The 27,712-nt window shown below is 41.1% G+C and overlaps 1 protein-coding gene across 1 annotated transcript; it reads left to right on the top strand.

Annotated features, from left to right (window-relative positions):
• Window positions 1-27,059, top strand: DHRS3 (dehydrogenase/reductase 3). Its single transcript, XM_086625639.1, has 6 exons — window positions 1-327; window positions 23,042-23,185; window positions 23,456-23,575; window positions 24,331-24,569; window positions 25,554-25,679; window positions 26,909-27,059. The coding sequence occupies exons 1-6, from the start codon at window positions 133-135 to the stop codon at window positions 26,991-26,993; spliced, it is 909 nt and encodes a 302-aa protein (XP_086481765.1). The 5' UTR covers window positions 1-132; the 3' UTR covers window positions 26,994-27,059.
• The last annotated feature ends 653 nt before the right edge of the window (window positions 27,060-27,712 follow it).

Below are 27,712 nucleotides of genomic sequence, written 5' to 3' on the forward strand. Positions count from 1 at the left end.
TTTGGAAGTGGATTGAAGACTTGTCACCCATCTGGGGGTGCATGAAGGGTATTGGTTTTCTTTCTCTGTTAACGTGATTTTGTGAAGGATTGGAAGAGAATTTTGCCTCCCTGACTTGCCTGGAACGAGAGGATGATTTGGAAATGGCTGGGCGCTTTGCTGCTTTTCCCCGTGCAGATGGTTTATTTGGTGGTGAAAGCTGCCGTGTGCACGGTGCTGCCGCCCAAGCTCCGAGACCTGTCCGGGGAGAACGTGCTCGTCACCGGAGGGGGCAGAGGCATCGGCCGCCATCTGGCCCGGGAGTTCGCGAAACGGGGAGCCAAAAAGGTGAGCACCGGCGTGAAGGGGGGGTGAGCTCCCACCTGCTGCTCTACCAGGGAGTCCCCGACTCAGAGACTTGAAAGCCTGTTCTCTCACCTCTAGGTGGGATTGATGGGATCACTTGGATATGGTGAGAGGGGAGAAGGGGCACTCGTTTTGCGAAACACTGGCGTGCTGAGCCATTACTTTGACTTTACGTTTCAGAAGTTGCCCACTCCTGCTTCCCTGCACCCTGTCTCACCCCTTCTCATCTAAGAAACTGTGAAGGTGAGAAAGGGGCCCCCTCGTGAATCCTCCGCTGACAAAGGAGAGGTCTCCGCTCCCGCCTGCGTTTCCTGTGGCAGGGAGAGGAGAGCTATGGGATTGCCATGCGTGAAGCTCAGCGCTCGCTTGCGTTTCTGTTTACCAGGCTGCTTCCTGGCAGCGCTGGTTGCTGGGACTGTGTTCGGAGAGGGGGGCAGCGGAGTGCCGGCCCGCGCCTTGCAGGCTGAGCACATCTTTAAGCTCTCCTTAGGCACAGCCAGGCTGCCGCTGCCACGCGTGGCAGCCCGCAGGAGAGGGGCTTGACTCGGAAAGGGGCAAGTGGTGTGTGTGGGAGGGCTCTGGCTCTGGGTCCTAATAATACATCCTCTTGGGAAAGTGGGGAGAAGAGTTCAGTTTCACTCTGATGGTTTTCCATTTGCAAAATTAATTTCTTTTGCTTTCTGAAGTCTTGTGTTTTGCTTTTTGCCAGCCCAGAGCTATTCAAAGGTAAGACGAACGAGAACCCAGCAAGGAAGAAAAGCACAACATGAGTAGGAGCTGTGAGATTGTTTGCACATTTCCTTTAGGGAAGAGGGAAAGGGAGAGAGGCTGAGAGACTGGTCTGTCTGCACAACAGCCTAGAAATGCCAGTATAGGTGGTGTGTCCATTCTCCAGCTCAGGAACTGGTGGTTTACCTTGAAACTTTGTGTTTGCAGCAGTACAGGTGTCTCAATATCTGTGAATCAGGAATACAAAAAATACACACACACCCCCGAAACAAGGCTTGAGATTTCAAGTTTCATCTCTCCCTTTATGGGTAATGAAAGGGAGGAATCGTGAAATTAGACAGCTGCATAAATTCTTCTCTGTGTGAGAGAGGTTGAATGAGAGCAAATAGGCAATAAAGAAGAAAAATACAGAATGAGAGGATATTTAAAGAAAAATTTGCATTTGTTTTGGGATAGTGTTTTGTCACTTCCTTACACATGCATTGCAGTTTTCTATGTGTGGTATGGAGCTGTTCTGGCATACAACTTTGAGGTGTAAAATATGTCAGCATTGAACTTTGATGTTTGTATATGCTTGTGTTTAAACATCATGTTGAGATTTACAAATTCTTGGAGGCAGAGCAAACAAGTTGACTGACCTTTGGACCCAAGCAATTTGCTGAAAGTGTATTTATGTTATCTGTTAGGATCCCATGCTTCATTATTTATTTATTTAGTCTGGCTGGTTGCTATGCGGAGCTCTGGGATTAAAGTACAACCATTTCTACAGCTCGTTCAGGAGCTGCGTAGCTGCAGTTCAGCTGGAAGCTGGACAATGGCAGTCAGCCCTAATGAGCCAGGTGACATGGGCCAAAAGGAGAGGGAGCTGTTGGAAATACTGTAAAGAGATACAGACTGTAGTTCATTTGTATGTCTTCTCTGTGAAATCTCTACATATCTTAGAAGGAAGGAATAAATGAGAATATTTGCTGGGAACCTTTGGCTCATATGATATGGTGAAATGCTGTGTTGTTGTTAGTTATTGTTCAGAACTCTGTGGGATTTTGCCTTATCTTTTTTTTCCATGCCTGTCATCGAGGTGTTTCAGTTTCTGCTTTTACTGAGTTTGGATTAGATTCTCCTTTCAGTTGTACCATGGCTATCCAGTAAGTCAAACATGGCACTCAGCAAGTTTTGATCCTCTCTGGTAGTGACACTGCCCTTCTGCCTTTCGTAGTGGCACATTTTCACTGAAGCACTAAAGTAGGCTTATTCTTTTCTTAGGTTTTTAGTGACAATGTTACTTAGATGTGGGAGCTTCCATTCCTTTGCTCTGAGATTTCATTTCTTCCCTGCCTTCTGTGCTCAGCCCTAACTTTGTGGATTTAATGCAGTCTCCATGTAGAATGCCAGACCTCTGTTTGGCACTACTCTTCAATGTTATGCTTTGCTTTAGACAATCAAAAAGAAACAAAAAAGACTTGCAGTGCCTAGCAAGTCATCTTTCAAGAAGCCTTGTGAAAATTAACTATTCTGTTTTTCTGTTGTGTTCTTACGCAGTTAACTGTTTAACAATGATATGGAAAGCTTGAATTACCGATCGCAAATAATAATTTATAACAGATTCTGATTAGGAGATGGTGTACTCACAATACTTGAAGTTTAGAAAAACACTTCCACCAAAGGCATGGAATTCTGAGGCCCAGCGCAGTGTTGTATAGAGGTGAAGGGAAACAGTAACATATAGATTCAGGTTCTAGGAGTGGGTGTGCAGAGCATCATGAAAAAGTCATCGCAGCGCTTGCGCACACAGACATAGTGGCGGAGTTTTGGAGGTAGGCGGCGATATATAACCATATTTTTGAGATTAGAATCTTCTAAAAGATAGGTTAGTTGAGATTGTTAGCATGTGAAATTTCCTCTGATAATTAGACTGGATTGGATTTCACCTGACACTCTGTCTCTGTTTTCAGAGGCTGGTTTTGTTAATCACAAACGAGGTGTATCTGAGCAGTTTTCACATAAGATGGCAAGTGGTGTTATCTCACTAAGATTACGAATTGTCACATCTGCAACTTTTTTACTGTAACATTTGATCTTGTATTTAAAGCTATGAAGATGGCAAGAAATAGATAAAACAAGGGTTTATGCAAATGGAAGTACAGTGTCTTTTGCTTGATAGATGAGCATGGAGACTGAAATTCTCAATCCAACAGAACGGAAGTCTCTTGGGCATGATCATGTAAATCCATCCTGATTCCCCTTCTCTACTCCCATTCTTTTAAGTTCATTCCTCTGCCGTTGTGCCTCGAATGTGACTTGGACAGATGAAAGTCTAGGAGACATTTCCTTCTAAGATGGTGTTGCTTTTCTCATGGTTGTTCGTTGGCCTCTCTGATGAAATGGCCAATAAGGGGACAAAGCGGTGGCAGTTGTATTTTCAGTTTCAGAAGTGTGTATCTTCTGGATTTTTACCAGTGATCTTTAGGCAATGGAGAGACTTTAATCATTAGATCATCCCTGTTCAGGTGCATACTAAGAGGTCCAAGGATCCACTCTCCATTTTTACTTTTGTGTTGAAGTTTTCAAAAACTGCTCAGTCATGGGAGGCTCTGTGTATTTAAACGCTTCCTGTAGCACTTCTGGAAAAAAACAAAAGCATATAAATTTGCTGTATGCAGAGAAAGAGTGGTTTACAAATGATACGGGACATGTTAGTGTTATTATGAGGGATGAATAGCATTGAATTTTCTCCGGAAGTGCTCAAGTATTGTAATTCAGCTTTCATGCTGTTCCCCAGAGACGTGTCCAGATTCAGAAGTGCTGGCTGAGGACTTACTTCGCTGCAGCTGAATTGCTGGAGGAACACACTTACTTGCTTTCAATTCCTTCTTGGCTGCTTGCAAAATTCAAAATTTTCACTATTATTGGCTTTAACTCTTGAGAATTTTGACTACACCTTAAAGGTATTTGACCAGTAGGCATCACCTCTGCCTCAGTCTCACACTTTGGTAGCTTTGTTCAGGCTCTTAGCTTTTGATACTCTGTGGTGAGCCAAAATGGCAGAGTGTATCTGTGTTAATGAAACGGGAGAAGGAGAGATTTTTATGAGTTTATGATTTAATGCCTGTGAAATAAAAATCCACTTTCAAAGCCTAATGGTGTTTTGCAAAGAATATACTGTATAATCAAGTTAATATTGGGAAGACTGGCCCCTTTGAACAGTATTTCATGTGTGGAAGAACAGCCCTCTACAGATGTGAGTAGTCGAGGGGATGTAGGGGCTGAATGGGTTCATTCACTGGTGGTTAGAGCTTGGACATGCTTCTGGTTTCTTCTAAGCCATTAGCTTTTCCGACAGAATTTTCTGTTACAGTGCCTTTGCCAGAGAGTTGTCAGACCTGGTTTTGATGATCTCCAGTGATGAAGTTTTCATTCGTATGTCTTTTATATGCCATTTGTATGTCTCGCTCTTTGTTAGGTTTTCTCTTAGGGCATTTCCTTGAAGTTTAAAAATTTTCCTTGTAGTTTTAATTTGCTTTGTTCACGGATTAGTTAATTGAGGTCTGATTGAGCAGGAAAGAGATGCTTGGTTCTTAGGCGTTCTGGATTATTAAATGTCACCAAAACCTAATAAAAGTAACTGAAAAAGATATAGGTTTAGGATAGAAACAGATTCCCTGACTTTAGTATGTATTTTATTATTCAAGGTTATCTGACAGTGACTTTAGAAGAGTTTCTTAGGCCTTTCCTGTTGGAAGACTGGTCAAAAGGCATTGATTTTCATTAGCAGTTTTTTTTTATTTACACTGAGGGCTCTGGACTCAGAAATCAGCAGTATGGATCTTCAGTAGAGTATCTACAAGGGATCTTATACAGCAGTGGTTTTCTGTTGTTTCTTTCTGATCATTTCTGTGATCTCAGTTTCTTTCAAAGTATGTATATTTTGTCCTCCTATGTTTGCTCTTGGGTTTTTTTTTCCCCCTCCAGCTGTCATATGTTTGCCTTTTTGGTAACTGCAGCTATTGATGACTGAACAAGAGGGCTTCTAGGGAATCAGGGGTGTTTTGGCATAAGCGATGTCTCCAAAACACCAGCTAGGTTAGAGGCAGCCCTGGCCTTGCGTTAGCATGATAGCAGTGCAGAGAAGAGCTGGACAATTCCTATTAACCTCGTTGAGAGTTCTTCACATTCATCACTGTGCAAGAAATGACCTCGTAAATACACTGGAAGGTCTCTCCTTTCACTGTTTTGTCCTTTGGCCATTCACTGCCTGTATTGCAGGAGACTGTGCAACTCAAAGGGTTTGGATGCTTGTGCAGCGGATGAGGTAAGCAGTCTGGAATATCAGGACAGACAAGAGCCCTTACTAGATGGCAAGGAGCTAGTATCACCAACAAAAACAAGAAACGGAAGCTTCACTCTTGCATGGAATGTACCACTTGATAGCCATGACCTCGCTCTGTCAGCGCTGAAGTCTAGACAATTATGTCTGCAAGGTACTTTTAGCAGGATGGCAATGTGATGAGCAGCTGTAGAATGCCACAAACACAATAATACAGTGATTATTTTGGGATAGTGAACAAAGATCCTGAAGGTGCTACTTGAAAACTTTTGCTTTGAAAACTGATCAGGGATTTTTTTTGTTCTTCTTTTGGTTCGTATTTTGCTTACATCACTCCTGATTTTGTTCGTACTACAAAACCAAAAAACCAAACCAACCTGAAATCTCAGCTGTTCTTTCTGTTGTTACTTTCACAGCATTTTCAAAGTCAGACCTGAATGTCTTCATTTAGGAAGATACCTTGTCGTTTGAGTGTGCTTTTCTCTCAGTCCAGCTACAATTGGGATGGTAGTAAGAAGTCAGTGGAGGAAGGAGCACTGAGGAAGGGATGAGGGCTGTGCAAACCCACACAGCTGCTGAAACGTGGGGCTGGTTTCCCTTGGTGTTCTACTGAATTCAACAGAACTGAAAACCTCAGAGGAATTGCAGGTGCTTGAGAGCCTTGTATAATTGGAGACTTTTAGCTGGGTGAGATTTTTAGGCTATAAATTCTGTTTAGGATGAGAGTATTGCAGAGAGGTTATGTAAAAAATGGTGTCAGGTCTTAGAATTTAGCCTTGTATTCCCAGTAATGGAAAATATGGCAAGTTTTGAAGTGGGTTTCTACAATCGCATACTCCTCCCACATTATCTACACAAACTGCATCTGTAGTTCTATGAATATTTTGCTTTGGTCTTTATGAATCATGTTGACGTATTTTGTCCTGGTTGTGTAAATTAGTATATACCTTTTAAAAACTTCTTTATAACATATACCAATGCTATATGAGAAAGATTAACTGCGCGGTGACTAGAGCTGGAAATGAAATTAATACTGATCTCATGAAGTGAGGGCAAAATACTGAGACTGATGCTAAAAGTCATTCAGAGCTGTGACCTTTTTTAAGGTGTAGGACAAAAGCTATTAGTATCTCACTTGGATTTCAGTAAGAGTTCTTAATCTAAAATGTCTTTTTAAATATTGGTCTTTCTCAAACATTCATCTCCGATTTCACTTTCAGAACCTGTAGAATACTCTTACTAAACTCTGAGAGTTAGCTCTTGCCTAAAGAAGAACCTGACATCAAATTCTTAAAGCACAGGAATTTTAATCTGCCATGGAGTTCCATCCAGATGGGCTGTAGTGTTCCAAACCTGAAAACATTTCCTTGGTCGTGTACAAAGACATATAATTTGTGATAATGTGCTGGAGGAGTGGGGAAGGGATGAGACAGCATGCCTGAAGTAAACTCATTGAAAGTCCTTCCGCTTGCTGTCTGTCAGTTTTTAAATCTACTGCAGCTGGGCCAGTCATCAAGGAGCCACTTGTATTCTGCAAGTAATAACTGATTTCTGACATGCATCTTGCAATTCACTCTGAGTTCAGAACATGAATAGACCTGATCTGGCCACCTCAGAGGAGATTACTTCTGATATAAGGAAAAAAGCTGATGTAAAATTACATCATTTCAGAGCTGAGGGGAACTGGTTTTTCATAGAATCCGATTAATCACCATGTACTTGTTTTTAACAGGCACCACGATCTGACATAATGAAATAATAAAGCCTTTCAAGTGATGTTTATAAAAGAAATGGACACAGTTCTAATGTACTTTACACAATGCGAATGCAGTATGTAAATGTACTGCGTAAACAGATGTGAGTTGGCCTGGTGTGTAATAATTTTAAAAAGGCTCAGTGTAAAATTTCCATATATATTTTTAGATTCCAGTACTAAGACAATGTTGTCCAGAGAGCATCTGTCCACATCCTGAATGCTTTCCATGTCCTGCGGAGATACCAGAATGACATCTAGTCCATGTATCTAATGAATTTCTCTGTAGTAATTTAGCAATGCAAATAAGTAACTAGTCATTTTGAAAAGGCAATCTGACACGGCTCGGTGTGAAAAAGATAGTGTAATCTAAAAGGAAATTTTGCATTTTCTACGTTGTAGATATTTTAGTGTAATGAGAATATTTACCCATAGTGCAAATATTGGGTTCTAGGTAATTAATCTCTCCTGTTGTGCGTGTAGTTGAAAATAAAACACCACAGGAACTGAACAATTTCAGGCATATTTTTAATGATAGTTGCTTTAATTTTCTTTAAATTTAAGCACTTAATCTTACAGCAAACTATTAGAGTGTGTCATAAGTAATCAGAAGTACGTGAAAAGAATTGGGGAGTGAATGCTTTTCCATGTCATACCAAATAGTATACTCATTAGGAACTTTTGGTAGACTGTGAGAGAACAGATTTTATTGAGTCACTTTATGGTCTCTAGAAAGGCTTTCTTTCTATAAAGATTGTGTACTGACAGCAACTTCATTTAATGTCTTCCTGTTGGCACCTCACTTCCTTGTTGATTGAATTTAAGGGTGGGCAGAAGATCCCTTGTTTCAAGTCCCAGGCATAGATGGCATTAAGCCTGTTACGTGTGCTAGTGCCAAGGCCAGCAGTTGGAATGACATGCTGGATAAGTGTCTCTGGTTGCCAAGCACAGCCAGAATCTATCAGATACCGGGTCTGTTGGTGTCTGTGAAGCAGCATTCTGGCTGGAGCTGCTTTAGCTTATAATTTGGAACATACCTGTTTTTTGTTGCTGAGGATGTTGTAAAGAGAATAAATAATGTTAACAAGAAGTGGAACTTGCAGAGTAACAGGCTTGCCATCTCACATCAGCATACAGTGATGTCATGTGAAAATATTGTTCCAGTGAGACGGTGCTGTCTTGGCACAGCAAAATCCAGCACTTTTGGAAATGCTTAAGGACCAGCATCAGACAGTTGCATGAGGCTTCCCACAAAATACAGGGACTGCGCCAATGCTGTATGAAATCTTGAGGCCAGTTTTAAAGAAGAGGTTATATATTAATGTTGCAGTGCCTCAGAAACCCACTCATGAACCAGAAATAATTTAGCATAAAGATGCTAAATGTACTGTGTAAGGACAACAGAGAAAGATGATGCCTACCTCAGGGTTTACAAAATGTAGATGTAAAACAAAAGACAGCAGCTGAATGTGAACACAGAAGTCTGTACTGGTGGGGATTGTAAAGCAAGTGATTTCAGCACCACTCCTTTAGCCACTGTTAAGTTTTTGGAAAGGCATCACAGCAATGGAGGTTTTAAGGTGGGATTTGAAAAGCAACAATAAAGAGTTCTGGGGAATGCGTAGAGAAGTGCAGACAGTGTGGTGGAAAACACAAAGGTTGTTTGTTTGAAAATTTAATGCTGGGAGGTAAAGGCTGCAATAGGAGCTCTGATGCTAAATGAAAGGTGATCAGTAACATGGGGATAGCAGCCTTGAAAGTGAATCCAGAAGCTTAGACCTGGAAAGCCTGAAGAGGAGGCAGTGGAATACAAAATGAGAGTTGACCTGGTCAAAGCAGTAGCTTAGGTATATGATCTTGAGCAGGGGGTTGGACCAGATGACCTCCAAAGGTCCTGTCCAGCCTCAACCATCCTGTGATTCTGTGATCTTAGTCTGATTTCTACCAAAGAAAGGAAAAAGGCTGTTTTTCTGAATCCACAGCTGACAAGATGGTTTTGGTCTATGATGTTTCACCTTTCTTACCTGAAGTGATTCATCCCTATTTTATTTGTGTGCTCTGGCACAGGCTAGGAAAAAGTTGTCTCAGGTTTGTAGAACTATTTCCATCTGAAGCACTGACATATATAGGTAGGTTTTACTGCATGAATTAAACATGCTGTTGAGCTAATGTCTAATTAGTCTGGCACAGCAATTTGCTTTAAGAGTGACCATAGGTCCTGCATGCATTTCTAAGCATTCTGACTAAAAAGTTTAAAAGTAATATTTTTTTTATTTTATTTTTTTTTAACCCTGCTGTAGAAACCTGTCTTGATAGGGTGATGCCATGCAGTGGGTAGTAAAAATATGCAGGAGGAACTTAGAAAACTCTGAACAGACTCTGAATTACATTGCTCAAACAGATCAGCAACATTCAAAAAGAACATACAAAAGTTAGGATATGAAGAACTAGCTGATTTTACACCATATTACCATAGCGAAGACCAGGAGCTTAGCCTTACAGTAACCTGAGAGGTATGAAAGTATTATGACATTTTTCCAAGAAAAGAACTAGGACAAACAGGTGATTATGATGAACTCCGCAGAAGCAGCCAGTTAATTCTACAGGAACTATGGGGAGAAGGAAAAAAGGCAACAGTTCTCCTATTTCCTTCCCATAAGATTGGACAAGCGTGTAGAAATTCTGTATCTTTCCTTCTGGACAGTTTGGAAATGTCAGCTAATGACTATTGATTTTGAGTGTTTGTTTTAAAATCCATTAACAGCTGTTGATTAGTTTTTAATATTCATTTTTTCACTTTGATTTCTGGACTGAATCAAAGATACAAATCTATTACCATTGCTGCTTTAAGGTATTGTGTAGGAAAGGGAGACTGAAAAGGCAAAATCTTAAAGACAGAGAACAACAGCCTCAGAGCTGACTACCGAGAGAGAATAAACTCTGGAATTTTTAAACCTGTGTGCTTATCAGGAATATAAAGCAGAAATTATTAGAGAGATCTTTTCAGCTGGGCCCAGACTCTGTTCTTCAAAGCATCATGTCAACATGCTGAAGAGTCGAACAAGTCAGACCCAGGCACTGCCAGATCCATTGGCTGATAACACTGACGCCAGTAGAAAAGGGTCAAATACATGTTGTTTGACCTTTATCCCAGTGGGGATTAAATTGATTCTAATTAATAGACTTGGGAATAGATGAGTACCTTGGCAGAGTTTGTAACTAATTTAAATTGTTTGTCCTATTAGCTTAGCCATAAACTATGCATAATTACAAAAGGATTTTGTGGACAGCCACCCTTATGTTGCCACCTTCTTAATTACAATTTATTGAATACAGTGCTCCAGAGCCTACTCGTTTTGATTAACATAGGGATTTCTGTTGTCCAACACTGCCTGAGCAAACGTGTCGGTGCTCCACTTATGGCAATAAAGTGGTGTTTGAAAGCACAAACACAGCTCTGCTGAAATCAGTTACGATTTACGTATGTGACTATGAGAGAAATCTGGCTCTCAGTATGAAATCAGTGGCAGCTGCACCTCTGAGTGCACTTAAACAACTTAAAATTACACATATTTTGAGATGGTATGAAACGATGCCTGGAAATACTCTGGGCTGTGATTATTCTGTAGCATGACATATTTTTAGCCACAGGTTAGAAAGAGTCTGTCTGAGGGTGGGGTGGCAGTCGGTATGACCTGCCTAATATATTTCATCCCTTATCTAAATGAAACAACCATTTAAAATAGGTGCAAATGGAGTTCAAGCTTCTGATTCAGTCAGTGTTCCTTCTCTTGGTCAGCACAGATATCAGCTTACAGCAGTGGTATCGATAGGTAGTGTTTGTCCGTCAGATATGTCCTCTTTCCCAGTATTCCCAGTTCTCTGGACTGGAACTGCTATCTAAGTTTCTGTGAGCGCTGACTTGTGTCAGAAAGTGAAAACTTCAGACACTGAACAAAATCTTATTTAAGTGTTTCTTAGAAGCTTCACTGAGCAGCAACTAACTGTCTCCTGTATAGCTAAGGCTGCGTCAAGAAATCAGGAGTTACCACTCAAAAAAAAAAAGCATGATATTTTAAGTAATTATATTTGTTTTTTCATTCTCTTTGCCCTTTGAATCACTGGATACACCCAAGTTACATTTTCAAGATTTTCTTCATATCTGAGGAGTGGACAAACTTGCACCGCTTTAACTGAAAGCAGACATTGTTAGATAATCTTTTAACTGGGTGCTGGACCTTAAAAAAACTTCAAATATACTAGCCTGCAAATAAATCGATGGGAGTGGAAGATGTTGTAAAGGCACTGCATGGTTCACCTTTCCATGCCCTTTCAAAGAATGGATCAGCAATAACAGCGGACAATCAGATATTTTTTACATGAAGATTAAATTAGTATTTGTCTTACATCTGTCATTTTAATCTCTTTGCTAGCAGTAAACAGACACTTTGTCTCTCTGATCAGTGCATTCGCTGGATGAGACTTGGCTCTGGTAGTCTGGAAATCCTGACATCCACTTTCAGCAGCTTGGTTTCATGTTGACTGCAAACTCAAATTCCCTGTGCCCTACCTCCTGGAAAAAACCTTACCAGTGAGGACAAAACTCGTTTTACTGCCTTAAAGAGAAGAGGTCATGCTTCCAAGTAGAATATTAAAGACATCCAGCTGGTACAAATACTTCTTTCCCAAAGTGGTAATAGAACAGGGCTGGCTCTGACCACAGCGAGCTGTCAGAAATGATGTAAGAACATTTCCAAGACTCTTGGGAAACACGGGAGTCCTGTCTCACTGAACTGAGTTGTTTGATTTTGGGGTTTGAGATATGCTGATTGTGCAATGTTGTAGAGTGTTCTTTGTGTTGCTTGTTATTTCATTTTAATCCGGGCCCTTAGAGACTATTGTGTGTGTTGTGTTTGTATTCCGATGCGTGCTTTATGGAAGCACGAGGTTTGCCTCTTGAAAAGCCGTCAAAGGGGTTTTTCAGGCTTCCGTTTCCCTCGAGGACGACGCGCAACTGTCGCAGATTGCTCCGTGACACCTTTTGTGCTGTCAGGGCGCGTGTGCACGCACGCACACGTGTGTGCACGTGTGTGGGGAGGCGTGTGCGCGTAGTGATCTGGCACCTCGTGTCTCCCTTGCAGCCCAGGGTTCACCAGTGGGTCAGCCAGCTCCTGATGACATCATTGCACTTGTTTACTGCTCGCCCAGAGGAAGTGCTGTGCTGATGGGTCTGACCACTGGCATTATCGTATTTTAGTCCAGCATTTTTGCAAAATCAGATATTTAGAAAAGCATCTTGCTTCTATAAAGGGATTTTAGTTTCTCCTCCTGACTGACTTAAAAGGGAAAATAGAAGATAGAAAATTCTGAACTCCTGAAACTATGTTACAAGAACAGTATTGCATGTTGTCATTGAAATCGTTAGTGCAGCTAAATAATCAGAATGCTGGTTATAGATAGAAAAACAGATCCATCTCAAAGGGAGTCAGTATAATTGAGATTAATTGTTCTGCAATACATGAAGTCAGAATGGCTTCTGTAGCCACTAAAATCAGTAGAAACAGTTAAAATACTTTTGGTTTGCTTTTCAGTCGCAGATTTAGGCCAAGACACATTATTTCTTTCAGGATCTAAGCTTCTAAGTGCAATTTCAACAATGACAACACATTACTGCTTTCCCACTGATGCACACAGAGGTTACTGTCGGTCAGCACTCCTGCAAATCATGTCAGCTAGTGCGATTTTTTAAGTCTTTTTGTGTACCTATAAATATTTTTTAATGGAAGTAAAGGTTGTTCTACAATGAATGTGAGTCAACCAAAAACAGGCCTGGTTTTTAGGGCTAAATTTCACGTATTTCACAGAAGTAGTTTACAGATCCCCAATGCTCTGCAGTCTACTAGTAGGTAAAAACCCTTCTGGCACAGAGCTGTGCTTGTTACTGACTTTGAACACATTAAGGAATTATTGTGCCTCGATATTACATTACTGCCCTCTCAGCTAAATCTTAGTTACTGACCAGGTTACTTTTATATAGTTTATTTTACTGGATAGTAAAGCTTATCTTGTGTTCTGTGATAGCTTAATTGATTTTATGTTCATGTTGAAGTGAATTGACTTCATTTTGCATTGCAGTGGCCTAAAAAGTATGCGTGTGATAGGCAATCACATCCAAAGGATGGTAATTTCCAGGGAGCCGTAACTTACCGATATGCCAGAGCTTGATTGGTGATTGTCTGGCCAGTCTCTGTAGCTTAAATAAGTATCATTGTAGCAGAATCTCATTAGAATTGCTTTGATCATTTATGGATAAAAGTAAGTACACTAAGTGTTGTTTCTACATTTTATTTAACCAGAGCTGTGCTGTTTTCCACATTTTTTATAAGCAGGGTAACTACTTCATCTTAACAGTGTGTTAAAAAAAAAAGGTATAATTAGTGAAAGACCCTTTTTAGCCATGCTGTACCCCTTTGGGGGATGCATGCTCCGGGAGCTCACAATCCTCCAATTGCCGTTCTCCTTCTTTGACTTAATAGGCTGAGAGAGTTAAACATGACCTGAAAACTGTCATTTGTACAACAGATGAATAGATTTTAGAAATTCTGCTCTGTTGCATAGCAACAGCCGGCATTAAAAAATAACATTTTGAGACGTAACATAAAAAGATAGGAAACCAGTTAAGCATTTAAATATCGAAGCATTCTTCTAAGCAGTATCTTTTCTTTCTTCGACTAAAATACTTAAAAGCTCCTTTGACAGCCTTTAGATGGTTTTAAAATGGTAGCAATTCTCTTTTTCTGGAGGCAAAGGGAGGAGGCTCATAGGGGAGCTTGTCGGGAGCTGTTGCTAGCATTCAGTTTATATATGAATTTTGTGTAGGCTATTTTAACTCCCAGTACTTCTCCAGTAGCCTCATGGGAGAAATTATTTTTCAGTCTAGAGCTGCATCATATTATGCATTTGGATGATCTGGAGCATATTTTAGGCCTTTCTGGAGGGCAGTTTATAATGACAGCATTAGAAACATTATTCATCCTTCGGTTTCCATGTCTGGTTTTGTTGCAGACCTTCTTGCCAGTTTAACAAATTTAAACGCTTCCTGTAGTCTTCCTTTTCCGTGATGTTCCTACAAGAGCTGGGGTTATCTGTCTGCCCGTGTCTTCCTCTGGCTTGTAAACATTCCTTGTGGCTTTCCTCATTCCTCAGAGCTTCTAATGCACTTTACTTTTGGATTCTGCTAACGTGACAGTACAGCAAAATGCAAAGTGCCCTTGACTGGTAACAGAACTATAATGACATTTCACAGATCTACGTAACAATGTGGAGTAAACTTAGCAGTGATCATAGATTACTGCCAAAGTTCAGAACCAGTCCAGCATCAGAAGCCTAATTAAGTTACCTTTTGAGTATAGCATCTGATTGATAAAATGGTATTTTTTTATATAGAGCTTGTAGTGGAATTTTACATATTCCCTGAAATAAGTAAAGTGCTGATGAATACTCATAATGATTTAGCAAAACTGAAGCAAAACTGAAAATGTTCTGAATTAAAACTGACGATTTTTTACTCTGACCTGGTATTCCAGCATAATTAATACTTTTGTAAGCTAAACAGAGGACCAGCCCTAGGAGTCTGTGCGTGCTGCCTCGGAGGTGAGACGCAGTGGCCAGCCTTCTCCACTGGAAGTTAAAACCACTCAGCAATTCAAGATTAGGCACTCTGTTACAGAAACCATCTCATAGACATAAAGGCAAACTCTAAGAAACAATCCAGTTCTATCGGCACCCAGTTTGTAAACTTTCTGTAAGTTTATGTTAGGTCTGATTTTTCCAATTCGTTAGTTAAGAAGTAGCAGCCTTCTCAGTTCGCTGTTGGTTGAACCAGGCAATTTTAGGAATTACTTTCACCCAGTCAGGTGATGGAAATAATATTATGTTGGATCCATGCTTTTAATTTCCCATGTCCCTTACTTCTAAATGTTACACTGTAACTAAACTTTTGATTGTTTTAGCTTTACAAAAGCAAACACTCTTACTCTTCAGTGTCAATGTAACTTGCTGTCATGGTAAATATTTAACTATATTGCCTGAACGTTTAACCTGCCACGTTAAGAGCTCTTTGCCCTGAGAGGTATATGCAATAAGTAAAAATAATAATGCAGCATTTTGGAAGGAAAATGTGCCAACAGCAAACCTTCAACTATGTTGAAATGTTCCCTGTTGGACCATGGCGTTTTTGTCAGGCAGATCCGGTAATTTCTTTTTTCCCTTTGAAATGTTATTCACTGACTTTCTATCCCTTCATCCTGTCTGCTGCGCTTGCAGTACAAAAGGGCTTTCTGCACCTGCATATTTACCCTCCCCACAATTTCCTGAGATCTCTGTGGACATTTTTATACGAATCTGGATTATAGGAACGGCATGCCAAGCAAATGGAGGCGGCAGCACACTAGTTATTTTTACAGGATGGAGTATTTTATTTCTGTTGGTAGATATCTTCCAAGCCGTACCTCAAATACGGAACTTTAAAAACTCACCCCTCCTCCCACTCCCCAGATATGCCACTTTTTTCTGCTTTGCAGCCAGGGAATTTTATGGCTGGCCCTTTCTTTGTGTGCTTTGGTTCCCTGGAGCAGAGGCCGGTTCTAACACATGGTGTGGCAGACATTCACCATTAAAAATCTGTCGTTTTTTTCCCCCACAAATGCTTCCATGAACCTTTGCCGGGTGACAGCTTGTGGCCACTTGGTGCTTTTGTTGGAACGTGCACTCCGTTTGACCCTGTCCCAGCGTTAATAGGATTGTAAAGGCTGACTCCTGCATGACCTCTTCTTGCAAACAACCCTAACCCTTCCCCTTCCTCAACCGTTCTGTACAGCAGAGCTGAAAAGTGTTGCTCCCAAGGCAGTCTGGAGTTGCAGTTCGTGTTGCAGACGAAAGCAATTGGAAAAACCACTGGAAAAAAGTCAGCATGGGGCCACCTGTCCTTAAATAGTCCTGACTGTGAGAACAGTAGGCGTTTGTTCACTTCTTTAGAGGGAGCTGGTCTTAAATGCCTGGTTGCCGACAGAAAATTACAAATTTTCTTTCCAAGGAAGGCCTCTATTGAATAGGAGACAGGTGTTTACATATTTCTCCATGACTTTTTAGGTGCTGTTTTGTTTTCTTCAGAGAAAAAAAAGGGTGACTGGGGTACAATTGGAATTGACTGTGGTTTAAGGTGAATAATGTTAATCCCATTGAGTGCTAAGTCAACATATAAAGTAATAAAAGTTCTGACTCTAGACTAAAGGAACTGAAATTCACTCTTTTGGTCTCCTGATGTCTCTTTAGACCTAATTTTTAGTCTCATTACTGTGTATTACTCCTCGCCTTAACTCAAACCAGTTTATAGTAAAGTTTGTTTCGTGTTTACCATGATGGCAGGATTAACTTTAAGTTATATTCTTATAGGCTAATATCTTTACAACTTCGAAATACTAATCTGGAAAAGCTTGTGTGTAAAATAGGTGGTGAGTGGGCTTACTCTCTCGATTCCCCCATGCTTACCTGTAATGGTTCTTATACCCGTCCCTTGCAGCTTTGATATTCACTTTCAACTGTGGGAACTGGGAAAATTTTGCCACTGGCCTGCTTTGTTTGGTTACTTTTATACAAGTGTCACTAAGGGCCTGGGTTAAGTATTTTGACCTACTTCAGGCATCAAAAGGTTCTTTTTTCCTTTCCAAAGCAAAGATTGGCTTTTCACACTGAAGGGCCACACCTTTCACTCTCCCAGTAATCTGTCTTTAGGTGCCTCTCCCATGAAGAACTCCTGAAAGAACTTGTCTGACTTTGCCCCTGGGGGCAAGAGAGGAGAAGGGGTGGAGGAGAAAACCCTTATGCCATTGACAAGCAAAACACATGAAGGCTTTTGAGGCTGTAGGATTTAGCCTCCTTTTCTCATGATATGCAAAACACTGCCGGGATTATGGGATGCACTGGAATGCATTTCTTCGGAGGACCAACTGTGAGTTAGTACTACCAGGCTTTGTAAATACACGGGGATAAGACTGACATACTTCAGTGGATTATCTACACTTTGTACTTCCTAAAAGTATGCAGGAACTTGCAGTATTGGGTGCGGAAAGGCTTTCTCTGTTTGAACAAAGGTAGCAGCCTGTGCAATTACAGACACCGACTCAAACAGAGCAACTTTTGTTTCACTGGACTAGGAAGAAGGTTGAAAGGGGGAATGAAATGTGTTGACCTACCAACTACTTCCTATCTGTTGATCTGTGGCGAGGAGTTGTGGTTGATTTGTGGAGGCAGCAATAATGAGATCAGGCAGGAAGGGCACTCTCCTGTCCCTCTGCGACACTTTAATCTTTCAGTATCTTCAAACTGATAGAGAGAGTTGCTTCATCAATCATAAAATGCAGAAAAGTTTGGAACAGAAGTTGTATCTGCTAATCACAATGTGCATTGTTGCGTTGGAGAAGACTAAGGGTGAACATTTCTGTACTAAAATACAACCCAGGTAATGCAAGGGGAGTGTCGAGAAATGGCACGTGTTCAGTCTCAGAAGTGGTTTTTTTTTGTGGGACACCTTTGCAATACCTGTCTAGTTCAGTGGAGGGATAAAGTCTAGCACAGCGGGTTTGCTGAAGATACAGTGCTGAATTAATTAATTATGTAAAATGGCAACACTCCTTTGCTGCTGTTCTTGAATTGTGCTAGCAATAACATTGGACCAAACAAGTCAATTAGCCTCATAAATGATGTAAAATTAGCTCTAACCTCATCTTCTGCACCAGTAATACACTGAGCACTCTGGCAGCATAGATCATGTGTGCGTGTTGTGATCGATAGCAGCTTCAGTCCAGACCAGTTTATATAAATTAGTGGCTTTATCTGATTTTGTGGCAGTCAAAAGCATAATTCTTACTCACTCATGTTACGATGAAGATCAGGACTCAAACCTGCAGTCAGGTTTGGGGCTTCTGGGAAACAGCCAGCACAGGGCTTGTTGGAAAGCCTTGCTGTACCTTCCTTCGGCCTCACCTCCGACCTCACCTCGGGGCAGGTCTCGTTAGCGGATTAAGTCCGGAGTTAAACGAGTCCTCTGGGAGCGCAGGCCAGGGGAGCCCAGGGCTCCAGCTGAAATGGTTTTCCCGAGGCCAGCTAAGGAGCTCTGCAACTTGCCAGAGGGGAGAAGATCTACAGATAAGGTTTGTTTTGCAAAATCCGCTGGCGAATAAATCCTGGGAAAATCTGTGCTAAGCTGTGATGTCACAGCCCTCACCGCCTTTAAAGTTAATTAAGAGGAGGGCGTGTTAAGTTCCTCTGTCATCATAAATCCATCCTTCGGTCGGTCCGGCGCTAGGAAGGCTCCTGCCCTGCTGCCGCGGGCGCTGGGGCCTGCCGCTGGCAGCCCGCAGCAGGAGCGATTGCTTTAACGTTCCACCTGCCTCCCGGCTGCCAACCACGGGGGTCACCCGGAGGTAAGCGCAGGGCAGCCCGCCTCCGGGAGCGGGGATTAACCGCCTCGCTGGGCTCTTGCCCTCGACAATTTTCTGGTCAGTAACTTTTTGAAAGGAGAGCGTGTCTAGTGCAGCAGGGAGGGGCAGGCAGGAGAGGATGACGAGAGATGAAGGGGGAGAAGCAATAGGGGCTGGATTCTTTCCAGGACGGAAAACCGTCTGTCCAAGAACTTCTCCAAAACACAAATTAAATATTCCTCTATCCACCATTAAATTACCGTGACTGGGTGGCTGCGCAACATCCTGACAGGCTGTGTAATAAGGAACGCCGTGTCTCTTCTGCTTTATTCCTCTGCATTTTACTCTGTCCCAGGCAGGAACTTCTGTGTCTGCAAGAGTCATTCTCTCCAGGACTTAGCCTCCAATTGGGACGCACTTATTGCCAATTTAGAATTAAACTTAAAAAAGGAAAGGGGACACAGACCAAACTCCAAGACCCACGTCTACATTTGGAAAATTGTGCTTACTAATAGGACTGACCATTTCCTACAGGGCAGATCTAGACTTCTTACAAATGCAGAGCCCCCAAATCCTAACTAGGGCAGGATGAAGCTAAATGATGCCTTTCTTGATGTTGACTGAGCAAGGAATAAAATGAGAGTTCCTTACATAGCTGCTTGCATATAAAGGGAAGCGAAAGGCCAACTGCACAGCTTTAGGCTAACTGGAGCTCATGGGGCATCGCCAAAACACAGGCCCAGGCCCACAGTCATTCATAAGTTCAACAGTTCAACAGTGAGCAAAAGTTTTGTTCAGGAGCATTGAGAACGTGCACGATTGTCCCTGACTCTGAAGCTGTCCAGTTGAACGGTTTAGTGAGAATGTTACAAATAGCACAACCTTAGGAGTGCCAAGCAGCAAACTGTCAAATTGCAGATTCTGCTGAAGGAGGTGGATTCAGGAGAGCAGAGGACTGATGAGTAGGTTTGGAGAAAATCTCAGGAGGCAATAGTAGCCTAAAGACCTGGAAAAACATTGGTGAAACTGCTGCAAGCAGGAAGAGACCAGAGAAGTGTTGCCTACACAGAAACACTAAGCCAAAGCCCTCTGTAAGGACAGAGTTTGGGAGCAACAGAAGCCTCAACTAAGAGGCTAATGCAGCAACCAAAAGTCTTGTCTCTGTAAGATCTGATATCCTGGGAGGCCAGAGGGAAGCCCGTGCCAATTTAATTTGGCCAGATGTAAGATAGAAATTGAAAGTCTCATATGATCTTGTAGGAGCAGTCAAGCTTAAATTTGGACCAAAACCATGTTGTATTGAGTTTTGAGTTTTATCCGTCTGTAAAAAGTAGCAGAAGAGACAGCAGGAAGCCTCACTTCCCACTGTGTCGTTAGGGAACTTTCACCTCTCACGAAAGAATGGTCTTTTATTTACTGCTTTTCTCTTATGCTGGCTAAAGCCTTCACCTGAGTGTGAACAGTATCAAGGACATGAAAACTTCCCATGGAAAAAAATCATTACTGAAGTTAATGCTGTCGGCAGGATAACCAGCAAATTCTGTCTTTCCCAGATGGCCCAGATTTTAATGGGGTCACCTTGCAAGACTTGCCTGTAGGATATTAAGGGTCCCAAAGTAACTGTTGGGGCATAAAAAATGTTATGTCTAGGAGTTGCATCACAGACAGATGTTCCTTTGACAAGTTGTCCTTTGCTTAACTATTTTTCCATGTATATTTTCTGACATTTGGTGCATCAGTGGCAACTCTTGGGAACAGGAGGCTGTATGGATGTTTGAAACAGATTAAAGCAAAGATTATTTTGCAATAGCAGTGCAAAACCCTAGAGTGCCAGGGGTATGAGGGCAGTTTTTGCCTTGCTCCTCTTGTCTGACACCTTATTTCTCTTTCTCTCTTCTTCCTCTCCTACTCTCCATTGCTCTTCAACTTGTCAGTTCATTTTTTGGTGTCTGCGTTTGATCCAATCCTGCTAAGAGGCTGAAGTTCACACTGATGCAAATTCTGTGGGCATCAAACTTGATACTTACAGTTGACATTTTGTAGTGTTTTTTTTCTCCTCTTTCCACAGAGATGTAGGTTGTGAGAGAGAGAGCAAGTAAGTGTGTATGCTGATAGTTGAACAGTAGTTTGTAAATATTTCCCGAAAGCTTGTGAAATTTCTCACGTGTTCCTGACTTCCCTTCAAGTCTGCAGAGTAGGCATAAGAAATACCACCCAGTCTAGCTCTGAGTCCAGAAGTGAGTAAACAGCCACCAGTTTCACAAGCGTTGTGTAGATGCCCAAGCCTGATAGCCAAGGGTGACATGCTGAGACTTTCGGAGACAGACCAATACACAGGCCACGTTTTTAGCCATATGCTTTCTTAATTTTTAAGTCTCCTCACAGCTTTTTCCTTGAAAACTACTTCGCCTGAGATAAGATTTCCCATGAAATGGCTCCCATATTTAGACATGCTCTGAAGTTTCTGGTTAACTGACTTGTTAGTCCTGTGGTGATTTTGAGAGTATACATTTATCAGTCTGTGTGTATGTTCACAGATGTGCCAATGATTTATAAATGGGGTTAACTGTAAATTTAACTCATTTAGGAAATGGTTGAGGACCCAGGCACTTCTAGATTTTAGCCTGGATGAGTCGCACTGGAAGAGCTCTTTGACCCTGCCAGAGATTAGTTTTAGTACCAGTTGTGAGATAAGCTTAACGAGTCCTTAAAAATAAGCATGTTAAAGCTCTCTGCAAGAGGTTTGTTGTGGGGAGGGAATAGCAGGTCCTAATTTTTACTGTTTATCTTGCTGTTATTAAGTTAATTGCAGGGATTGAGTTATGTAATTCGGACTTTTCTCCTCTGTTTTTTAACTTTTGGAAAACTCAGAAGATTATTAAATCTTTGAAGTTTCATTGTGCTTATTTTCAACCATTAAAAAAATCAATATATCAGTCAGATTCATACTCAATACCCAGTGCTATGGGAAGCAACTGTAATCCTGGATCACAGGTGATAAAGCCACTGCTTGAAAATAGCACCGTTCTGAGAGCAACAAAGCTATTCCCATTTTCAAAGTCCATTTTCCCAGTCCCTTGATCAGAGTAAACCTGCATTTCACTATGTGAATGTCCTCATTTTTTAGTATAGTAATTTTCCATTATCCCTGCTCACAATTGCAGTTGTGAGGAGTAGCAACCTTTTCTTCTCTCACTTTCGGACCTTGCTGTTTGACTCACAGAGCAGTCATCTGATTTCAGTAACATACTCCACTCAGTAATTTATTTTTTACAGAATGACAAATGACTCACCATTCATAACATGATAAATCCTGGGAAGGCTTAGCTAGAAGAGCAAGAAGGACAGATTGATTCATATATAAATGTTTTAGGTAACAGAGAGATTAAATTATATTCGCTTCCAGTAGCCTTGAAAGACATCTAAAATAAGGTTATATACTAGAAGCAAAATATTTTGGTTAAATCTCTTTAGCTGTAGATTACTGTTTGAAAGACAGTAGTGGAAGCACCATCTCATACTTGAGACTAATATTGTTATCTCAGAAGGAAAAATCATACTGGATAAAGCTCCACAATGAAAGTTAATGAACCTGGTAACTTTTCAGGTTGTTTCTATTTCTGACCTCCATGATGGTGTAGAAATACAGATAGGGTTGTACTGGTTATGTCTTCATTATGTATCAGATCCATGCTATATGATTTGAATGTTTTGTTTCCACTGATATTCAGAATTATTCTTTGTACAAGAAGTATTGTGTCATTTTTACTGTGTTGAATGGGAGTGGCAAATGAAATCTTGCATGTATTAGTTGCAAAATAAGTTCATGCTTGAAATTTCTCACTTCAATGTCTGTATTAAGATGAACCTCTTGTTTGAAATGCACTTAGGACACCGGCCTGCAAACAGCATTGCAAATAGTTATATATGATATGCTGAAAAAATGTTTTACTGCAGAGCAGGTACTGTCTCCAAATGTAGAACAAGAAGTAGGTAACATACCAGATATCCCGGAAGGTCTGTGATTTTAGAATTAAAAGTTATCTTTCTGTGCGTATGTATAGCAAAAACAGGGATAGATTTGAAATTTCATGATACAGAAAATTGGCAAGTGTTTCATATATTTGTCGTGTTAGGCTAAAGATCTGTTTTTTTGTGTTAGCTATTGTGCTGCTTGTAAAGACCCTGTAATAGAGTATCAGCAGTGGGACAAAGCCATCACCACCATACTCAAGTCCCATCCCCATGTAATAGAAAATCATTGTTAGTCTCACATGAAACAATGCAACAGGCCACGCAGTGAAAACACATCAAAGATGCTCATCAAATTGTTGAAGTTAGGAGCACGTTTTAATTATTTTAGATTTGAAGCAGAAGCAGTTTGACTCTAACAAAAGTTTCTTGCTGCAGATCATCCTGTGGGGTCGAACTGAGAAATGCCTGAAGGAGACCACAGAGGAAATCAGGATGATGGGGACAGAATGCCATTATTTCATTTGTGATGTAGGAAATCGTGAGGAGGTCTATCGGCAAGCCAAAGCTGTGCGGGAAAAGGTTAGTGTCTGTGGAAACACTGCGGGCAGAATTTAGTAATGACTCATATTTGATCAGGTAAAAAAATATATTTGGAAATTGGGAAAAAATCCATCCAGATCGTGTTGTCTACCTGTTTTAAGTGATCCAGAAGGATTACAAGGCCTATAGGCAAGAATGTCAAAAGCTATGAAAATAAGAATGTATTTAGGTTAATAATAGATATTCAGATATAATGATGATTGGTGAGGAGAGATACTAGTTGTAACATGTCATTTGCTTTCTTTGCAGGTGGGCGATATCACTATCCTGGTGAACAATGCTGCCGTGGTCCATGGTAAGAGCCTGATGGACAGTGACGATGATGCCCTGCTCAAATCACAACATATAAACACCTTGGGACAGTTCTGGGTAAGACAAGCTCTTGTATCACATCCATTCAGAACTGGGAATAAGAGTGACAGATTACAGCCAGGAAACACTTGGCTGCTACTGTGTCTTTCTAAATGATTCTTGGTAGAATCAGTCTGACGTGAAAAGGAGACAGAAAAAACAATGTGAGGGGCAAAGGCCAGAGGAAAGAAGTCAAAAAAATCTAATTTTTCCAGTAGTAACACAGTATTTGATGCTCTTGTATCCCCATTCTGTGATTTCCAATAAAAGATTTCATTTCTTTTGAAATGAGCCTGAGCTCACAGAGGATAGCTTTCTGCGACGTGTATGGAACGTCAGAGGAGCATGAGACTGCATTGCTCAGGGAAGGGAGCTAGTGTGAAACTCATGCCATTTTGAATCAGATAATAGTAATTAAAAAAGGGCTTCTTGTGATCTCATCACTTTGTTGAAGACTTTATCCTTTATGAGAAGTTCTAAACATATAAAACATTCTGTTCATGGCCTTTATCTGTGCATACTGCTTGCTTACATGCTAGGAAAGATTTTCTTTTGTTTCTGCACAAACTTTGCCTGTTCAGAATCTTCCAGAAAAACGAAAAAGCAACAAGGTACTCTCCCACTCCTTCCCTAGCATAATGAACAGCACACTTTGGCTTGTTGTCTCTGTGTTACCTTATTTTTTTTCAGTATCTATTGTTTTTGTTGTATCTCTGCTAAGCAAACTTTCTCTTTTTTTTTCTTCTTTTTTTTTTTTCTCTGTTGTTCTTCAGACCACCAAAGCATTCCTGCCAAGGATGCTGGAGCTGCAGAATGGACACATTGTTTGCCTGAACTCTGTCCTGGCCTTGTCAGCCATCCCTGGTGCCATTGACTACTGCACCTCTAAAGCTTCCTCCTTCGCCTTTATGGAGAGCCTGACCTTGGGGCTGCTAGACTGTCCTGGAGTGAATGCCACAACAGTCCTGCCCTTCCACACGAGCACAGAGATGTTTCAGGGCATGAGAATCAGGTCAGTCCAGGGGAACTAGAATAAAGCATCTCATTTTAAATGAATCATCAGAATACACTCCTAATTAATGCTTCATTTAGTTAAGAGAATTTGATGTCTCATTTGGCTGCCTGGGAACAGAGGGTCACTCTAGGCCACCCAGGACTCATCGGACTGTTTCCCTCGGTTTGCTGGCGTATTCATACAGCTTGCCTGTACTGAGTGAGATGTTTGCTTCTACAGAGAAAACTGAAAGCTATTTTTCCCTGAGTGTATTTGGGCTGTATGCAGCCACCAGAGAGGGAGGAGAGGCAATCCAAAAACTGAGGTCATTCAGAAGGAGCAGTCTACAAATTACTTAACAGTACAGATTCCTTCTTTATTCATTCAAATACTTAAATCTTTCCCACCGAAAGGAATGACAGCCACTGACTGAAGTAAGGCCAGCAGTACCTTCTTTTTACCTCTAAGAGAGCAAGCTAAACTCATAGACTAACAGCTGACCAAATTAATCTTTTACACTGGACAAAATAACCTATTAATAGAGTTTGTGCTCTATTAATCAAGAAAACATGCACTATCAAGCTATTGCTGCAGCTGGAAAAAGCCTTATGTTTGGTATTAAAAGCAATGGGGAAAATAGTTGTCTTTAACCTGTGAAGAATTTGCATCAAGCAAAGAGCAACATTGAGAAGTGTTGGTATTGGTTTGCATGCAAGTTTAAGAAATTCCTCAATTAAGGTTCTGAATACACTCTGCCACTTCACCCTGAAGGCACCTGCATGTACGTTCTTAACTGTTTAGCTAACCCAGTAGTACTGGTTTGAACTGGGCTTTCTGCTTTCCAGCTTTCTAGCTGGAACTGGAACTTTCTGCTCTTTCCAGCCTGCTTTGGGGCATGTTTGAATGCCAGTAACCAGAAATAGCTTAGTGATTAACAGGACTTTGGACAGTGATATCTTAAAGGAGTTTGGTTAACAATAAATTATTTTTTACTTTATTCAGGTTCCCTAATCTTTTTCCTCCTCTCAAGCCAGAGACAGTGGCTAGGAGGACAGTAGAAGCTGTTCGGATGAATCAAGCCTTCCTGCTCCTTCCATGGACAATGCATGTTCTTGTCATCCTAAAAAGGTAAATATTTCCTCTGCCCAGCAATAGCCTCACCAGTTAGGCAAGACTGGCTTAGAGTCCCCTGTGTCTGTCCACCAAGCCAAACCTCAGTTTGACTTTAACTCAGTGTCCAGCATCAGATTGGTTCATCCCTTCCCATGACAGACAGTCATAGAAGCAAAAGGGAGGAAACTTTCTGAGATTCCCTTTGTAGGTGTTTTTGCTGGGTAAAGCCCCTTTATGAAACCAATTTCACTCCCAAAATTTGGATTCCCAAGGTCTGAACTGGTATTTGCATCTAGGAAATTTCTTAGCGACTAACATATGCGTGTAGTTGATCCTGATTTAGTAAGCCACTCTTTGGACCTTGGGCTTTATATTGTAAAGGATTTCTGTACAATAAGGTACGTACATCACAGCTGTATTTAGAGAGCATTACTTGTGTTAAAGCAATTAAACTATTAAAAAAATATTTGTGTGTATGATTAGGACAGAAATTTTGAAGTCTCCGAGGAAAGACAGTCATAACTCCATATCCTGAGACAACTAAAGAGAAGGGACATTTAAAATTGTGTTTCCATGAGAGTTTCCACTGAAGCCTTTGGAAAACCTGCTTCAGTCAGGAACTGAAAGGTGGCCATCAGATTTCTATAGAAAATAATTATAATATTGCATTTCAAACAAGAAAAAAATAATTCACAATAAATGCTTTGCTCTGAATGTAAAATTTGGGCTACTCTCAAAAGTTCCCATAAATTCTACAGACTGAAAAAGGGCTGTTCGCCTTCTCCTTTATTGTAAGAATTGATAATTTCTTTCCCATTCCAGTAGCTGTCAGGAAGTTAGATCTATATCCGCACCTTGTGATGAGGAGGCCGCACACCTAGCACAAATAGATGGCAAGTTGGCCAGAGAGAACTCAGTTTAAATTTGTGCGTTTCAGAGTGCAAGATTCTGCACAATATTTCAGAGGAATAAAACATGATGGTATCTTCCAAGTTACAGTTTTTATAGACGTTTTTTGGATAAATACCTCTGTAGAGAAAGAGCGACTTGATAGCACTGTCTCCTCGTAGGCCTACTCACAGCAGGATGCTGACACGTTTTGTCGGCGCACTCTCACTAGCTGATTTTTGAGAACATCTATCCTTAGGTATGTGTATACATAAGCACATACTCACACATCCCCTGATTAGAATAGACTAAGAGGTTTATCTGATCTGCTTATTTTCTTTCTGCTTCTTCTGCAGCATTCTCCCTCAGGCAGCACTTGATGAAATCTACAAGTTTTCTGGGAGCTACACCTGCATGAACACTTTTAAAGGACGAACATAGACTTGATGGTGCAAGGACTATTCTTCAGTGAATCCAACACAAGCATGAAAATCCTGACAAGACTGTGAATCAGCAGTCTTGGCTTTTAGCCTGTTCATGTGACTCGTGCTGCTCTGAGGCAACACATTTCTTGCAGGTCATATCCATAGTAACATGACCTTTGCACAGGATTGAATGACTAGACTATGGACCCTTGGAAAGAAAAACAAAAAGTGTGAAATGTTTATACGATGTTTAATTCTTTAGAGTTCAATTGTTAAATCTACTCATAGTTTTAAGATGTAATTTTTGTTTCTGAAGTGTTTGTAGGCTGTCTCAGCCAAGAGGCAGCACATCACACCCCATCCTTTACCCCCTCTCTTCAGAGGAACTGCAATTACTAACTGCTACTGGTTTCATTTCAGCTTTTTGAACGGGGAACTTAAAAAATACTTTAAAGAACTAAAAGTTATGGACATTTAATGGAAGCTTCCTTCCCTTCCTTCACTTTACATCCGTTGATGAAGCTTTTCCCAACTCATATCAGGGAAGGAGCAAACTGTGGAGCAACGTTTTCTTTGCTAAAGGCCATCCAGGCCTTCTGTCTGGAAGGACTGTGCTGGGCCCAAGCAAGCTGTGTTACTTCAGCTGTGAAGGCTGGAAAGGAATACGCAGTCAGAAGAGCAGACAGTTTGAATAGTGAAAGATTCTGTCACTGAACTCATATATGAAATATAATT

This window comes from Tauraco erythrolophus, chromosome 23 (assembly GCF_009769465.1).
Source record: "Tauraco erythrolophus isolate bTauEry1 chromosome 23, bTauEry1.pri, whole genome shotgun sequence".
Lineage (NCBI taxonomy): Eukaryota > Metazoa > Chordata > Aves > Musophagiformes > Musophagidae > Tauraco > Tauraco erythrolophus.

What these genes read in the sequence shown, in the direction of transcription:
- DHRS3 (XM_086625639.1), top strand. Translation starts at nt 133, where the DNA reads ATGATTTGGAAATGGCTGGGCGCTTTGCTGCTTTTCCCCGTGCAGATG. An exon ending in CGAAACGGGGAGCCAAAAAG is followed by an intron (nt 328 to 23,041) that starts GTGAGCACCGGC and finishes TTCTTGCTGCAG; the next exon opens with ATCATCCTGTGGGGTCGAAC. An exon ending in TTTCAGGGCATGAGAATCAG is followed by an intron (nt 24,570 to 25,553) that starts GTCAGTCCAGGG and finishes TACTTTATTCAG; the next exon opens with GTTCCCTAATCTTTTTCCTC.